General features: G+C 40.8%; 1 protein-coding gene across 1 annotated transcript in view; it reads left to right on the top strand.

The window, feature by feature from the left end:
• The window catches only part of LOC107648909 (transmembrane protease serine 4-like), a 37,984-nt gene extending 22,303 nt beyond the window's left edge, over positions 1 to 15,681 (top strand). Inside the window, exons 2-8 of the mRNA XM_016433215.2 lie at positions 1,452 to 1,492; positions 3,101 to 3,260; positions 3,881 to 4,050; positions 7,329 to 7,427; positions 7,898 to 8,040; positions 11,891 to 12,040; positions 13,152 to 15,681. Of these exons, the coding sequence (XP_016288701.2) occupies positions 1,452 to 1,492; positions 3,101 to 3,260; positions 3,881 to 4,050; positions 7,329 to 7,427; positions 7,898 to 8,040; positions 11,891 to 12,040; positions 13,152 to 13,157 (769 nt within the window). The 3' untranslated portion in view covers positions 13,158 to 15,681. The remainder of the gene's footprint in view (positions 1 to 1,451; positions 1,493 to 3,100; positions 3,261 to 3,880; positions 4,051 to 7,328; positions 7,428 to 7,897; positions 8,041 to 11,890; positions 12,041 to 13,151) is intronic.
• Positions 15,682 to 17,240: the final 1,559 nt, after the last annotated feature.

The following is a 17,240-nucleotide window of genomic DNA, read 5'->3' as shown; positions in this document are numbered from 1 at the left end:
CTGTTTCTATGTCTCCACTTTTCTTCCTCCTTCCCTCCCTTGATCTCTACCTCTGCTTCTGTCTCTTTCTCTCTTTCCCTTCTTCCCTCCCTCCCTGTCTCTTTGTCTCTCCTCTCTCTGGGTCTTCTGGGTCTTCTGCATATCTCTATTCCCTGTCTCTGTCTTGTGTCTCTTCCCAGTTCTTTATGTTTCTCTCTCCTGTCCCTCTTTTATCTTCTCTTTTTCTTTCTCTCCCTCTGTCTCCTTCTGTCTTTTTGTTTCTGTGTCTCTGTCTTAGAGTCTTACATACACACACACACACAAAGTCACATTGATATATACTTAACTAACAGAGAATTATTGAAAATAAGTCTTATTGATACTTCTATTTTTTCTTGCTGTTATTCAGTGATAAATGGGTTGTGCCTATGCCTAACTCTTCTCCAAAGATCAAATTTTAAAGCTGCAAAGGATAAAATTAGTCTGGTAATTTGCATTAAATATTTTTTGAAAGACATCTTCAGGGCAGTCAGGTGGCTCAGTGGATAGAAAGCCAGGCTTAGAGATGGGAGGTCCTGGGTTCAATCTGACCTCAGACACTTCCCAGCTATATGGCCCTGGGCAAGTCACTTAACTCCCATTGCTTAGCCTTTACTACTCTTCTGCCTTCAAATCAATACTTAGTATTGATACTCAGACAGAAGGTAAGGATAGTTGGGTTTGTTTTCTTTTTTGTTTGTTTTTTTTAAAAGTTATGTGTTCACTTTCCTATTGGTAACTTAGGGAGCATTCCAAATATATTTCTCCAGGTTCTGCATTCCTCCTTATTATCATTATTTTGCATATATTCCTCCTTATTATCATTATTTTGCATATATTACAAGGGTAATTTCTTGTAGGATTATACTTCAAAGCTTTGGTTAATTTCAGAAGGCATCCTCTACAGATAAGGAAACTGAGTCCTAGAAAGGTTAACTAGAATTCTTCAAAAAGTTATCTACTTGAAGGAAGATAACATTGGATTTGGAATCAGAGCACCTGGCTTTCAATTCCGGTTCTTTCATTACTTCCTATGTGACCTTGGACAACTCACTTAACTTCTAGGAACATTATTTTATTCATCTTTCAAATAAGAAGATTGGATTTAATGGCTCCTAAGATGCCTTCAAGTGCTAAATCAGTACTCCCATGCCCAGAGGGCATAGGCAGAAGCTAACAGCCATCCAAGAGTGGAAGGGAGCTATCTTGGAAAGAAGTGAGTTTATCCATCACTGGAAGTTTGTAGGTAAAACCTGAAGAACTTTTCACTGGAGATGGCACAGTCATGTATTAGCATCTGGGATCACTTCCAATATTAAGATCCTCTCAAGGTCTGAAGGGACTAAATCTAAGAGAGCCTGGAAACCTTGGCCTCTACATCTGGCCTGGCAAGGCATAAAGCCAAATCCCACCCATGTATTTCTCTTTTCCAGGCCCTGCTTCTCAATGGCCCTGGTTGCCCTTCACTGTACTGGTGAGTATGGTCACCTCTCTTTAAGAGGTCAGAAGAAGAAAAAGTTAAGTCATGACTTCCCAAAGGAGAAGTGAGAATATTCCATTTTTTCCATTCTCAGTTCTCCCACAATTCTAATGTGGTTTCTTTGGGATTGGGGATTTGCCAGGCAAAGTTTCTCTGCATGCTTCATGCTAAGTACTCCAGTAAGTACTCCACATCCCACATTCAGGAAAGGCTGGTGAGGAGCTTTGGAGGCTGAGGAGGGCACAGTGAGGCTCACAGGCCAGCAGCACAGACACATCTTCTTTGCTCCTGTCAACTTTCAGTTACTCAGGGTTAGATGCAAATTCAAGTTTGACCAGCATTTAAGCCTTAATTAAATGCCTGCTATGTGCAAGGTGCCTGGGATAGATACAAAGACAAAAAATGACCTTCTCTCCCTGCCCTTGAAGAAATTATATTCCACTGGATTATCCACATTCCTTTCATGGAGTTATTTTAAATACTCACTATATGAACATAGTGCCTGGCACATAGTAGAATCTATAGAAATGTTAATGATGATGATGGTGATAATGATGCTGATGCTGATGATGTTAGACACCACAAATGGAGTATAAGACATATTCCAGGCCCTCCAGGTCTTATAAGGTATTTGAGGAAATAGGATAGATAAAGCTAGACTTTTTTTCAATACAAGGCAGCATATGCTAAGTGGCTAGTGGAGTGGGTGGTTCAGGGCTACAGAAGAAGGCAAGGTAACTGCTGAAGAACTAGGAGAACTCTAGAGGGACTGGAACTTGAATTGATCCTTCAAGGATGAGCAAGACTTGTAAGCAACCTAAAGGTTGGAAGCCATTTCCACCTCTTGGAACACCCAAGAGCAAAGCTAAGAGAGGATGAGGAGAATGGTGACTAGAACATTTGGCCAGAGCAAGGGAGAAAAGTGGAGACAGATGCTGAAGAGCTTTGAATGCCAGGTGAAGGAGTTTGGAAGTTCATCCATAGATAGTAGGGAGCACTGGAACTCTTTAATGGGGAATTGAAGAGCCAGGGAACAATATGTATTTTAGGACACAGAAGCTAGGCAGGGAATTAGGGTGAGTTAGAGGAAGAAGATGTGGAGAGACGAGTTTGGAGCTTAGTGAAATAACTTCAGGGTGCAGTGATGAACTCCTGAACTTGGAACCAGAGTAGTAATTGTAGGAATGGAAGAGAGAGGACAAATGGTAGACTCATGATGAAGGACAGCTCTAGAGACGCTAGCAACTGACTAGCTATTGGAGAAGGGGAAGAATGGGGACCAAGAAGGAGCATGTATTCATATTGAGAAGCAGTAAGAGCTAAGTCCTGTCTATAACAGGGTGTAGGTTTTTCACTCATCAGCACATCTGTGGTATAATGAAAAGTGTTGAATTTGGAATCACAGACATGGATTTGGTCACTTCATCTCAATAGGTCTTCCCTTCCTCAACTGTACAATGGGGGAAAGAGGGAGTGTAGGTTGGGGGTGGGAAGAGGATTCACTAGGATGATCTCTCAGGTCCTTTCTACCTCCAGATTGATGATGCCATGTTCTATCCTTCTTCTCCCTTTCTCCTCTGGACCTTCACTGAGTGGATACAGACTGTGGAGGGAGCCTGTATAGTTCCCGGGTGGTGGGCGGGCATGAAAGTTCTGTGAAGAGCTGGCCCTGGCAGGTCAGCATTCAGTACAAGAAGAGTCATATCTGTGGTGGCTCCATCCTTGACCACTACTGGATCCTAACTGCTTCCCACTGCTTCAGGTAAGGCCCCATCTCTTCCAAAATGCAGGGCTCCTTGCTCTTCAGTTAGGGTTCTGCCTTCCCTCTCTGTCCTCCTATATCTAGTAATCTTATTGTCAAGGAAGGATCATCTCCTCAGAATAACAAACCAACTCACTCAGATCTATTCAGTTTGACCCAGTGTTTGTGAAATATTTACTGTGTGCAGGAATGTTCTAAACACTTCAAGGAGGGGAGATGAAATCTTAGATAAGACCTAGTCCTTGCCCTCATGAAACTTCCAATCTAGTAGCAGAATATGACTCAGACACAAATAACTTTGATGTGAAGTGACATCACCACATCATTGCCCTGCTTAAAACTTCCTGTGACACCTTCAGGCCCTGAATATTCAAATTTTCCAGGAGGAAAAGAAAGAGCTAGGGAGAAGCTGACCTGAGATGAAGCCACCATTTTTCCCATCTGGGGGCTTCCTATTTTCTGGCCAGTTAACTAGATTAAGCAAAGTTCTGCTCACCCTGCCAACAACTTGCAATGATGCTCCCACTCTTGCTACACTTGTGCCCACTTTCCCTCCTCCCAGGTACCCATCCTGAGGCAGAGTCAGAATTCCCCTGACTCCTGCTCTTTCCTTTTCTCAGAATCTCTTCTGTCGTGTCCCTCTGGAAAGTAAAGGTTGGCATTCACTACCTGTATGCCAGAACCCCATACTTGGACCTGGACAAAATCTTTATTGTCAAGCACAACAGTTTACATCCCAAAGAGAATGACTTGGCCCTGATCAAGCTGAAAAGGCCTCTTGTTATGTCAGGTAAGACCCAGAACCTGAGAAATGGGCTTAGAGAAAAGAGAGTCACCAAGTAGAAGGCACAGTATGCCTAGTCCAAATTCAGCTCAACTCAAGGTACTTCAGTCACAGATCCTGGAGCTTAAAAAAAAAACCTCAAGACACCATCTGGTCTAGCCTCCTGCCTTCAGACAGCTAAAGTATTAGCCCTGTTTTACAAAAGAGCCAACTGAGGCCTGAAGTGCATGAGTGACTCCCACAAGTGCCAAAGGTCTCAGTTCCCTACTGGAGGATCCCAGGGTTGCTGTTCCCATTAGCAGATGCAGCCCTGAAAAATTCAATCCTAAGAATCCCAGAATTTGAGGTTGCTTATTCTGTGGGTAAAATCTCTATTCATCAGGTTCAGAACTCCTCCTTCCTCATTCAGGATGCCTGCAATGTCTCTGGTCCCACCTAACTGATCTGCATCTCAGTTGATGTGGAAGGAAAAACCTCAAATTATTTCCCTGGAACAGGAAGATCGTTGTACAAAAAGCATGGCAAATGGGAACTTCGACCCCAGACTAGCTCCTCTGAGGGACTTTAGTGAACCTTGGGATGGTTCCTAGAGATAAAAAGGGGGGACTGAAACTTTTCTTTTCAATCCAGAAAGATTTAAACCTTCACTGGGTTCAGGGACTGGCAGTTATCCCAGCAGAACAACAGCACAAGCTAAAATTTCATAGAGCGCTGTAAGGTTTACAGATCACTTTACACATATTGGCTCATTTTAACCTCACAATAACCCTGGGAACAGGTGCTCTTATTATCCCCATTTTACAGAGGAGGAAACTGAAGCAGATAGAGATTGATGCTTTGCCCAAGTTCTTATTTCAGTTCAGTCATTTCAGGCCTGTCTGACTTTTGTTGATCTAGTATGGGGTTTTCTTGGCAAAGATACTGAAGGGGTTTGCTATTTCATTCTCTAGCTCATTTTACAAATGAGGAAAGTTAGGCAAATAGGGTTAAGTGATTTGCCCAAGACCACATCGCTAAGTAAGTGTCTGAAACTGCATTTCAATTTAGGACTTCATGTTTCTGTCTACCATGGAAAACCCACTTTTCAAATATAGGGGAATCCTATTTTACTTTAAAAGATTATTTATTCAAAGGGAAAGTTTAGACATGCATACAGAGGAATCCAAAATGGAGGTCCCACAACCCAAGGAATTTAGACAATTTATGCTTTCAAACCACAAAGACTAGTTTGGGCAGTGACTGGGGGTAAAAAATGGGTAGTCTCTTCCAGGGACTGGTAGAACACAGAAGCAAGATGTCTAGTAGCAATGGCTGACCACAAGGCTGGTTTAAGCCAACTTGAGCAGCTTTAGGTAGAGTTTTTGATGGATAGGTCAGCACAGTCAGCAAGGGAATACCATGAAGGTATCTGGGAGTGAGCAAGACTTCTGGCTCACTATAGCTCCTGATTGACTCATTACTGAGAACAGAATTATTCTGTGTCCAGTATATCTGTATAATAAAACAACCCATGGAAAACAGATCTATTTGTTTCAGGAATATCTATCTCTTTTACCACCTAGCTGCAATCCCTCCATTGGCTTATTTGGGGCTGCTCTCAAAGCTCTTCTTTCCTGTATGAAGGATACCTAGAATAGAAAGAGAACTGGATTTAAAGTCAGAGTACCTATGCTCAATTCTGACTCTTAACCTTACAACTTTTGTTGTTTAGATCAGTTAGTTGTGTCTAGCTGTTCATGACTCCATTTGGGGTTTTCTTGGCAAAGATACTGAATTGGTTTGCCACTTCCTTCTCCAGATCATTTAACAGATAAGGAAACTGAGGCAGCCATGACCAAGTGACTTGCCTAGGGTCATACAGTTAGCTGTCCAAGGTCAAATTTGAACACAGGTCCTCCTGACTCCAAGGCCTGCACTCTATCCACCACAGTCACAGAGAGAAATGGGAAAAGCTAACAGTCAAACAACGGTTTGTTACTGAGCACCTGCTGGGGCCAAAGGCCTGTGCTGGACACTGTAGGTCCTATTGAAGTGTAGGTCTCAGTCCTGCCCTCTAGGAGCTCGCCATCTTACTGCTTTTGCAAAGTGCTTCCATGGCCTGAATCAGCGCACAGCCCAGGATCCCTCCTCCCTGCCTCTTCTCCACTAATTTCAGTAGAGACCACTGTGACAGGAGCAAGATAACTGGATTTGGATTTTAAAATTCGCGACATTCCTGATGGCTCTGTTTCTTACTCCCTATGTTCCTGTGGGGAAGCACTTAACCTGTCTTAAGTTACACCTCGGGTTCTTCTTGGCCCATCTAGGGGACGACTAGCCAGATCACCTTGGGAGTTACTTATCTATTCTAGATCTTGTGACTTCCTCCTGTCCTTTTGTCCAGAAGTCCCCTTTATCTGGAGACCTTCCCTAATGAACCTTCCCCAGCTCTGCTCACTCAGTGGCATATCATATAGCACACATGTTTTTGTATTTGATGCTTTTCCCCAGTGAACCCTGTAGGACTGGTATAGATAAGGCATCTAGATAGTGCTTTGGGGAGTGCTGTTCATTACTACTATGAAACAATATTGGACCTACTTTCTCTAAAGTCAGTTTGGGAATGCAAATATTCTTTGGAGGGTTCAATTCTCAGCCATCTCTCTTTCTTTCTCTTTCTCTGACTCTCTCTCTGTCTTTCTGTCTCTGTCTCTCTCCATTCTTCCCATATCCTTTTCACTCTTTTTTTTCTACCTCCTCTCAATCTATTTCTGTCTCTCTGCCTCATTCTCTCAATCTCTACCTTTTCTTGCTCTCCTTGTCACTTGCCTCTCCTCTCTATTTCTTGTCTCTGTTCCTGTCTCTCTCCCTCCTTCCCACTTTCCCTTTCACTCTGTCTCTCTCCAGATCTCTTCTTCCTCTTCTCTATGGCTTTACTTTGTTTCTTCCTGTTTCATCTTCCTTCCCTCATTGTTTCTTTCTCATTCTCCCCATCTTGTCCTCCTCTATCCCTTTACTTCTTTCTTCCTCCCTGTTTCTCTTCATTTCTATTTCCCTCTTCTGACCTCTTTGTGTGTCTCATTTGTCACTGCCTTTCTCTTTCCCTCTCCCATATCTTCTTCATCCTACCCCTTCTTTCCCCCTCTTATTTCTCTCTCCCTGTTCCCTACTCTCTTTCTCTCTTTTATCTGTCTTCTCTTTGTAGTTCTCTTCTTCCTCACATCTCTTTCTGTCTAGTTACTTTTTGTCTTACTGTTTCCATCTCTCCCTCACTCATCCTTTACTCCTTGTCTCTCCCCCTACAGATAGAATCAGGCCCATTTGTCTGCCATTCTTTGATGAAGAGCTGATTCCAAGTACTACACTCTGGGTTATAGGCTGGGGTTCCATAAAAGAGTCAGAAGGTAATTTCTTGGGCCCTTCCATTAGTAGAGCTTTCACAAATTCTAAAACTAAAAGCAGATCATCTTCACAAAATGCTTTTCTGGGAGTAGGGGACTGGGTGTGGGGAGTGAGGATTCATAGCCCCCGAGAGGTCTGCAAACCTTTGTGAGAAGTACCCATTTAATGGTTGTGTGTAGCCCTATAAATATCAAGAGAGATAAAGACAACTCAGGGAGGGCTTCTCAATAGAGAAGGATATGAAACTGTGATGGGTGACTAAAAGAAGCTATGGCCTTCTCTTCTACCAAGATTTCACTGAGGAAAGGGTAGCCCTGCCTAAAACGCAAGCTCATGGATGAGACGATTTCATAGGGTCCCCTCCAACCCAGGAAATTTGGGCTGAAATAGAGAAACCTCGCCATACCCCGCAAGACAATGGGTGGTCAGTAGTTGGAAATTTAAAGATGAAAATTTGTTTGCTACCTCCCAGTAAAGGTTTCTAAAATCCTACATGAGGCAAAAGTTCAACTCATTGACAGAAATCAGTGCAACCAGGAAAATGCATATTTTGGGGATATCACCAAGAAAATGCTATGTGCTGGTATGCCTGGTGGCAACGTCGATGCATGCCAGGTAAGGTGTTTAAGAAGGTGCTATATTTCCTAAAAAGTCTCAGTGTTCTAAAGATGACATAAAATGTCTTGGACATAGCATAAAGGAGAGATATAAGTTTAAATTCTTAATTCCACTACTTATGCTTGAGGTCAAGTAAATCCAAGATCAGAATTGATATCTTGGGATACAGCATGTAATAGTGAAAAGAATGCCAGTTTTGGAGTCAGAGGATTCGAGTTCCAATGCAGACTGCATCACATACTACCTAAATAACCTTGAGCAACTCCCTGAAATTCTCTGAGCTTCAATATCCCAATCTGTAGAATGAAAAGTTTAATTCAGTTAAACAGGCCTCTAAGGAACTCTAAGGTTTGATCCACTTAGTAGGATTAAAAGAACAAAAATGGTTTTAAATCCAGGTTCCTAAGATTAAAAGAACACATATGGATTAGGGGACTAGAAATTACAGTGAGAGTGAAGAGAAGGTAAAGGTCTAGGGTGGAGGAAGGAGTAAAAGGATAAGACAATGTAGTCAGAGAGAGCAGTTACAGAATTGAAATTCTTTGTTTATACTTTACAGACTTATGATTTCCCTTATACTTATTTCTACTTTGTAGCCGAATTTTGTTCCTTTTAGGAAAAAATCACTACACAAAACATGGCACCCTCTGCATTTTATGTAAGCTAATATCTCTTGGTGAATCATGGAATGGTTATCCAGTTGTGCTCAAATTAGAAAAATTATTTAAGGATTTATGTTAAGAAAATTAACCACTGCAGAGACTCATGATCACTATCAGATATAATTGAGAGTATAAGAGTTTTAATTTAAACAATAAGCACAATAAGGACCTTTTACATTAACAGCATTATCATAGTTGTCAAAAGAAGCATTACAAATATTGATTTTAGCATATTCCCTGTGAAATGCACCTACTCAGAGAGGACTTTCTGGGAATCATAACCACTTAAAAAACTTAATAAAATTGAAATTATACAATAGTTTTTTGTAATAGCATAATAGTATATTGGCAGTATCTTTTGGGAATAGACCTCAATGTTGGATACTATGGTAAGCACACAATAATCATTTATTTGATTTCTAAAATACAGCAAATTCTTAGATCCTTGAAAATGATTGTACATGTGGGAGAGGGACACATTTCAATAAAATTAGAATTTAAAAAAAGAAAGAAAGAATTTAAATTCTTAGAAGTTAAGTTGTTGCCAAGCAGTGCCATAGTCCTGTATATAATAACCACCCAGGTGAGCGGCAATTTAGTCAGTCACTGAGAAAATTGAATGAATGAACGAGTAAATGAACAGAAATAGCATTTACTAAAAACTTATGTGCCAAGCACTGAGATAAAAAGAGAAGACCTAAGTAGTCCCATTCCTCAAGGATCTCACACTAATAGTAGGAGATAATGCTTATAGATTTCAGATATAAGTTAGATGGGAAGGTCTCATGGTCAATAGCAGAAAAATAGATGGTAATGCATCTTTAGTGTCATTTCCATTAACAAAACCATATCTGTTTCTGCTATTGGATCATTTGACAGTGCCAAAGGCTTTGATGGTGTACTAGCGGGGGATCAGGAACCAAAGCTTGAAAGTTCTAAGAGAGAGAAGGGACAGATAAAAAGAAGCACTTTTTCCTCCCTTAGGTAGAGCTACACAAGGGAAGGGGAGAGATTTGATCAAAGTTCAGAGCTGAAAGGTAAAGAGGAAATCCCCTTCAGTCTCTGGTTTTTGGTTTCTTCACTTAATAGATATTATCCTGATCCCCTTAGTACATTAGATGAATAAGATGATCAGTTTCTTCTGGATTCATAAGATCTATTTATTCTTTTTGGTATTTAGGAATGGTAGGTTTCGGTTAGAGGGAAAATTAGGAAATCCCTAGTTTCTATTTTTGTCCTAAATTCCCCTCAGGGGTTGAGGACTCAGGTCTGGGGACCTGAGTCCCTTTTGAGATTGTGGAGTCAGGCTGTTGTATTTTCCTGATATAGAGAGATGTACAGTTATTGAAGAGATCAATTGAAAATCTTCTTGTGTGTATAGTCTCTTATCTTCCCCAAACAGAAAAAGTCTCTATCCACCACTACTGAGGAAGGATGGCTAATCTGATTTCTTCAGAAAGATGAGGGATCACAACAGGTAGAGATCAGCAAGATGTTCCTCTCTCTTCCAATTCAAAAGGCAGAAGAACCCACTCTCCAACTGCTCAGCTGTTTTTCTTGGCTAGAGGTTCAAGGGCCATCCCCCATTGATAACAATATTCCATTCTCTTCCTGCATGAGGTTTTCCTGCAAACCAAGTCCTTGAAGTGTAGTCTGTAACTCTCCCATCCACAATGGTGATAGATGTCATAGGATTTGAGCAGATTGATGAACATGGGGGATGAGGTATTAAAAGGGAAAACAAATGCTGCTGTTACTAACATGATTGTTATTAGAATGATCATCAATGTAGACAAAGAGAAGGATGACAGGGCTTAGGGTAGAAAGAAAAACTTTGATCTAGGCACCAAAATGATTGAGGAAGGAAAAGAAGTGTCCTAGAGGACAACAAAAAGTATGTGGAACATGTACATAGTGGATAGATCATCAGGCCTGAAGTTGGCAGGATTGGTGTTCAAATCTGGTCTCACACACTTGCTAGCTCTGTGACCCTGGTCAAGTCATTTAATCCCAATTGCCTAGCCCTTGATCATCTTCTGTCTATAACTAATACTAAGACAAAAGGTAAGGGTTTTTAAAAAAAAAACAAAGCCTAGAGCAGTAACTTGCATATAGTGGGGATTTAAATAATGCTTATCAAATTGACATTGTGTGCTCTGAGTGGTGCAAATCATAAATTCTGGGGAGGTTAGAAGGAGAGTGTCATAGAGTGTAACACAATGTTAAGAGTTGGAAGGGAATTTATAGATCAACCGGATTCAGTCTCCTTATTTCATAGATGAGATAGCTGAGGCTGAGAGAGGCAAACTATGAAATTATTTACCCAAAGTCACACAACTTGATAAATGGGAGAGTCAAGATTTAAATCTTGATCTTCTAAATCCCAGGTCTAGTCAATCCTCTATCCACTGACCACACCATGGCCACTTTTCTTCCATCCTGCTTACTACTCAGGGAAGGTTTCATAGAGTTGAGGTTGGGGAAAGGGGAGGGGCAGGACTTGATCTCTGGAGGATGGGGAAAGGATTAGCATAAACAGAACAGGAATAGGGGATTCTGGGTTAGAAAAGGAACAGGTATAAAAGCACTCTCTGTGGTACTTCTTGTGATTTAGGGAACACAATTTTGACACAACTGGCTAGAGTGTACTTTATGACTGCAGAGCAATTGGAATGACTGGACCATGTAGGCAGGGATCCAGTCTCTGAACCTCATGGCTAGTAGAGAAAGTTGGAGCTCTTCAATGAGACTTCAAGAGAATATATCATGCCTTAATTATGGAAATGCATTAATGCAACCCATCTTATCTTCCTGGAATTCAGAAGTCATCTTCCAAAAAGTTGTTTGCCTAACCTCAAGGAAGAAAGAGAGGCACCCAGTGAGAACTATAACCTAAGCCAAAAGAGTTCTAGCCTTTCTAGGCTCACTCTATGTTTTGAGATCCTTGGAGGACACTGGGGTTGACATTGGTGAGATAAGATTTTCCATGACACCTCTCCTGTCCCACAGATTCTCCAAGTCTCCCAGAGGATCCATTGCATGCCTATCAGCCAGCTGGTGGGGAGGGTGAGGAGGAAACTGGAGATAAAAGGCTTCTCAACAATGAATATGCTTGGTCAGGGAGTGGGGAAGACTTTCACATGCCCACACTTCCTGGAAGCTCACTCCATTCTGTTCTCTCCCAGGGTGACAGTGGTGGGCCCTTGATGTACTACAAGGAAAAGTGGCAAATAGTGGGCATAGTGAGCTGGGGTATTGGCTGTGGGCAACCCAACTTCCCAAGTGTGTACACCCGTGTCAATTTCTTTCTCAACTGGATCTATAACATCCGGAAGGTAGGTATGCCTGACTCCACAATTCACTATCTTCTAAACCCTTTAACTTCTCTCAACTTAGGTCACTGTGAAACAAAGTCAGCCATATGAATAGACAGATTAGGTGGCTGACTATATGAATTCAAAATGTTCAGGAACCTTTCCATCTTAAAGCACCTAGTTTATGTCAAAGCTTCATTTCTCTAGCTTTGCCTGTGTTGAATACAACTCTTCCTTAATAATAGGTAACACAGTAATTGATTCTTGAATCTGAAAAGAGGTTTTGATTGAAGGGAAAGGGTATGAAAATAGTAAAGATAAGAGATGGAGAAGTAAGGAAAGAATTTCAAAGAATTATAAAATACCTGGAAGAGAGACCTTACATACTAACAACTAAAGCTATCCAATACAATCAACATTTATTAAGAACCTACTATGTGCCAGGCATTGTGTTAAATGCTAGGGATGTGATTAATTTTTGGTTCCTGCCTCAAAGAGCTTACAAATTTAATGGAAGGAGAGAACATACAAAAGGAGTGAGTCAGGAAAGAGGTGCAGTGGTGGTACCAGGGGGTCTCTTGCTCTATGGATTTGAAAGTGAGAGGAGAAGCAAGTACATAGTAAAAAGAGCTAAAAACATCCAGCTTCTCCCTTCCATAAAGAAAGGCATTGGGAGGAGTTTAGTACTCCATTCTCTAGCCCTCCGATCAGAGGGGAAAGAAGGCTAAGAGGGTGATATCAGTCAAGCTAATAGCATATTAATTAAATAAGAGGAAATAAGCTTAATTTGAGAGAGGCATCTTATTTTCCTGGAGGTGAAACCAGGTGCATCACCAAATATCCCAGTCTTCGATAAATCCCAGAATGTGTATTCCAGAGTACAATGACCTACTTTGGGGAGTGGTGGGTTCCTTCTCACTCAGGCCTTTGAGAAAAGGTTGAAAGGCTGCTTACTAAATACCTGACAAAGAGAATTTATATTCAGGAAGAGGTAGGAAAAGATGGCCTCTTAAATACTTTCCAACCATGAGACCCTGAGTGGTTTTGAAACTTCCCAAGAATTCTTAGGGGAAACCCTGATGTCCTCTGTACTCATCTCTCTCTCTCTCTCTCTCTTTCCTTCCCTCACCAGAAATGAAGTTTCCTGCTGCTGTGAAGATGCCATTGGAAGCTGTTTTGCTCACCCCTCTTCCCTAATCCTTTCCTCACTACAGGCTCCAGAACTTAGATATTTATAAGAGTTCCTACCCTGAGCAGGTTCTCATTTCTCAAAGACTGCTTCCTTCAAAGATTTTGAGGCTTTCCTAATGCACCTGAGAAGCTGCTTTCAAATCCAGGTTCAAATGCCAAGCTCTAAGGAAGGAAATCCATAGCCACCATCTCAACCACCAACTCCCAGTCCCCTCTCCTAGAGGAGAGATACTCCTCTGAACCTAGAAGCCTTCTGAGCCTCTGATTTCCAGAGTACTATACTCTCTCAGTATGGGCACAGGGTTGAATGACTGTTCCCTCTTTTGGACTCCCATCATCCCTGAAAAGGGTAGGAGGAGAGAAAAGAGGACCAAGGCAGTTAGGACATCACCTGTTCTGACATCCCAGGGCAGATGAGAACATACATACTTACCTGCTGTGGGGCTTGTGAATACTGCTACCATCTTCACTGCTTTTGCCAGAAAATGCAGTGCCTTTGGGATGCACGATGGCTGTGTCATTTGTGGTCTGTACTCCTCTAATACTATTGTTAACTGTGATAACTGGATTACACTTCAGTTCCCCCCATGTCTAAAGTTTACTTTGGTAGGAATTTGAGGACCTACAAAAGCACCTCTAAATCACCAGAGCCACCTTCATGAGTGTGTTAGGTCTTTGAAGAGGCCACAAATGTGATCGTGAATTCAAGAAGAGTATTTGGTCCAGAATTCTAATTTCACCAAGGTTAGAAATTGATGCTGTGTGCAGAAAGTCCCTCCACATGTGCAGATGGGCAGGTGATCAGCAACTTAGAGTCTGAGGAAGTTACCTAACGTGTTGAGAAAGTTCATGACTTGCCCGTGCTCACATAACTAGTCCATGTTCTAAGTAGAACTCAATCCCAGTTCTTCCCAATTCTCAGACCTACTCTTTCTGCCCTCCCATATTCCATCTAACCAGGGAGATAATCAAAGCACTCAGAATGGCTTTGAGATACAGCCTGCTGGGAATAGTGTACTAATGAAACTTGGATAAACCAGCTTCTTACCCATCCAAGAAGGCCTCTCCTGTCATCTCTTCCTCTGTGCCCTTCTCCAAGTAGTTTATTTGGTAGTAGAAAGAAGTCTAAGAATTGGAATTTCAAAACAGTTGGAAAATATTAGAATAACCTTATGTTTGGTGAAAGTAAAGACCCAACTTTGGGGATAGGAATTCAGTATTTGGTAAAAATGTTTTTAGAAAACTAAAAAGTAGTCAGGCAGAAACTAGATATAAACCAATATTTTATACCATCTACTAAGGTAAAATCAAAGTGGATACATGATATAAGCATAAAGGGAGATATAATAAGCAAATTAGAAGAACGGGGAACATATTACCTATCAAATTTATGGATAAGAGAAACACTTATGAATAAACAAGCAAAAAAGATATAAAATGTATAAATTTGAATATATTAAATTTAAAAGTTTTGTACACATGGAAACTAATGTAGCCAAGATTAGAAGAAAAGCAAGGTGGTGGGGTGGATTATAGACAGTTTCTCAGATCTAAAAATATATATATGGAATTGTCAAATTTATAAGAATATGAACCATTCCTCAACTGATAAATGGTCAAATGATCTGAATAGATAGTTTTTGGATGAAGAAATCAAAGCTATGTGTAAATATATGGAAAATGCTCTAGATGATTATTGATTAGAGAAATGTAAATCAAAATAACCATGATTTCATCTTATGCCTATCAAATTGACTAAAATGATAAAAGGACAAAATTTATAATGTTGGATGGGGTGTGGAGAAAAGGTGATACTAATATACTGTTGGTGGAACTGCGAACTGATCCAACCATTTTGGAGAGCAATTTGGAATTATACACAAGTATAAAACCTTTCTATATGCATACCTTTATATATGTGTATACCTTTAAACCCAGCAATACCAACATTAGGTTTATTTCCTAAGGTGATCCAGAAAAAAGGAAAAGAAACTTTATGTTCTAAAATATTTATAGAAGCTCTCTTTGTGGTGACCAAGAACTGGAAAGTGAGAAGATGGCAACTGAGGAAAGGCTGAACAAGTTGTGGTATGAGTTGGTGATGGAGTACTATTGTGCTATAAGCAAGATAATTTCAGAAAAAAGTTGGAAAGATCTACAGGAAGTGATGCAGAGCAAAATAAGCAGAATCAGGAGAACATTGTACAGCAATTGGATGATTACATTGTTAACAGCAATATTGTACAATGATCAACTGAAAACTTGGCTACCTTAAGCAATGCAATGATCAAGGACAATCTTCAAAATATGACAGAATGTTATCTGCCTCCAGGGCAAGAACTGTTGAATCAGGTGGATACAGATCAAAAGCTTACTATCTTTCACATCAGTTTACTTATGGTTTTATTAGGGGGTTTTGGTTTTGTATGAGTGTGCTCTTAAAACAATGACCAATATGGAAGTGTATTTGCATGATAATAAAAATTTAATGTAATTTAATTCTTAAAAATAATAATTCTGGTCTAGATTAAGGGTTTCCCACCAACAAAGGGCTTCATACTACATGACATTCTTACTTCAATGAGTTTCTATAAGAAAGTAATGGAGTATAGAGCAACTGGATAGCACAGTGGATAAAGCAACAGGCCTGGTGTCAGGAGGACCTGGGTTCAAATCTTGACTCAGATACTTCCTAGCTGTGAGACCCTGGGCAAATCACTTACTCTCCATTGTCTAGCCCTTATCGCTCTTCTGCCTTAGAACCATTACACAGTACTGATTCTAAGACAGAAGTAAGGGTTGTGTTTTTTTTTTAATATAGTCAATTAACAAGGAGAACACAGAGACTGATACACTGTGGTACAATCGAATGTAATGGACCTCTCTATTAGTAGCAATGCAGTGATCTAGAACAATTTAGAGAGATTTATGAGAAAGAACACTATCCACATTCAGAGGAAAACTGTGGGAGTAAAAACACAGAAGAAAAACAACTGCTTAATCACATGGATCGATGGGGATATAGACTCCAAATGATCAACCTAGTACATATATCAACAATATGGAAATAGGTTTTGATCAAGGACACATGTAAAACCCAGTGGAATTGCCCATTAGCTACAGGAGGGGACAGGGGGGCAGGGAAAGAACAGCTGTTGGTCCATGAGGTTACAAAGAGTTACACATGGCTAAATGACTAAAAGCAACAAGTTGACCCATCTGGTTACTCTCTTACTAGTTCTCTGTCATCTTTTTGGACAATGGAGATAATAGCCTGAGATTACCTAGCACCTTTTCCCCAAAAGTATTTGTCTCTAGGATTATAGAAGCATGGAAGGATCCTTAGAGTGATCCTGTCCAACTCCCTAATTTTATAGAGGAGGAAACTGAGGCCTAGTGTAAACCTTAAAATCTCTCAGACTTGTGAATGTTAAAAATTTCCCCATCGGGGAATTCTTAATTGGAACAAATTCCCTACTGAGAAACATTCCCCATTTTAATGTGAGAACTCGCCAGGATCAGAAATGGGAGGACCTCTACTCCAACCGTACTTAAGACTGCTTTAGGAGAGAAAACTCCTTGCTAAACAAAGAAATTACTTGGATCCATGCTTATGGTGGGGCAAGGAGTTCTTTGAGCCAGGCCTGTTTTTAGAATTGATACAATGAGATGCTAGGTACCTAAAAGGGTCGGGCAAGTTTCGTCTTAATGAGATTAGTTGACTCAGCTGTGTTTTCACTAGTTCAGACTTACTGAGGAGATTTGTCGACTTAGCAGCAATTCAGATGGACAGTCCTTTGGAAAACGTCTACAGTGATTGGTAGATGTAAGGACTTAGGGGAGGTGACATGGGAGAAAAACCCCTATATAAGAAAAGGCAGAATCTCTTGAAGATATATCCTTTTAGAAAAATCCTTTTGGAGGATCTCTGATGAGGACCGCTTGGGAAGAATCTCTTGAGAGAGGCTCTGGAGAAGGGAAGCTCTTGGAGGACAATCTCTAAGGAGGTCTCGCTGGAGCTCCTCTAAGG

Source organism: Monodelphis domestica, chromosome 4, assembly GCF_027887165.1.
Source record: "Monodelphis domestica isolate mMonDom1 chromosome 4, mMonDom1.pri, whole genome shotgun sequence".
NCBI lineage: Eukaryota > Metazoa > Chordata > Mammalia > Didelphimorphia > Didelphidae > Monodelphis > Monodelphis domestica.
The sequence above is the reverse complement of the archived record's forward strand: the minus strand, read 5'-3'. Positions and strand labels throughout refer to the sequence as shown.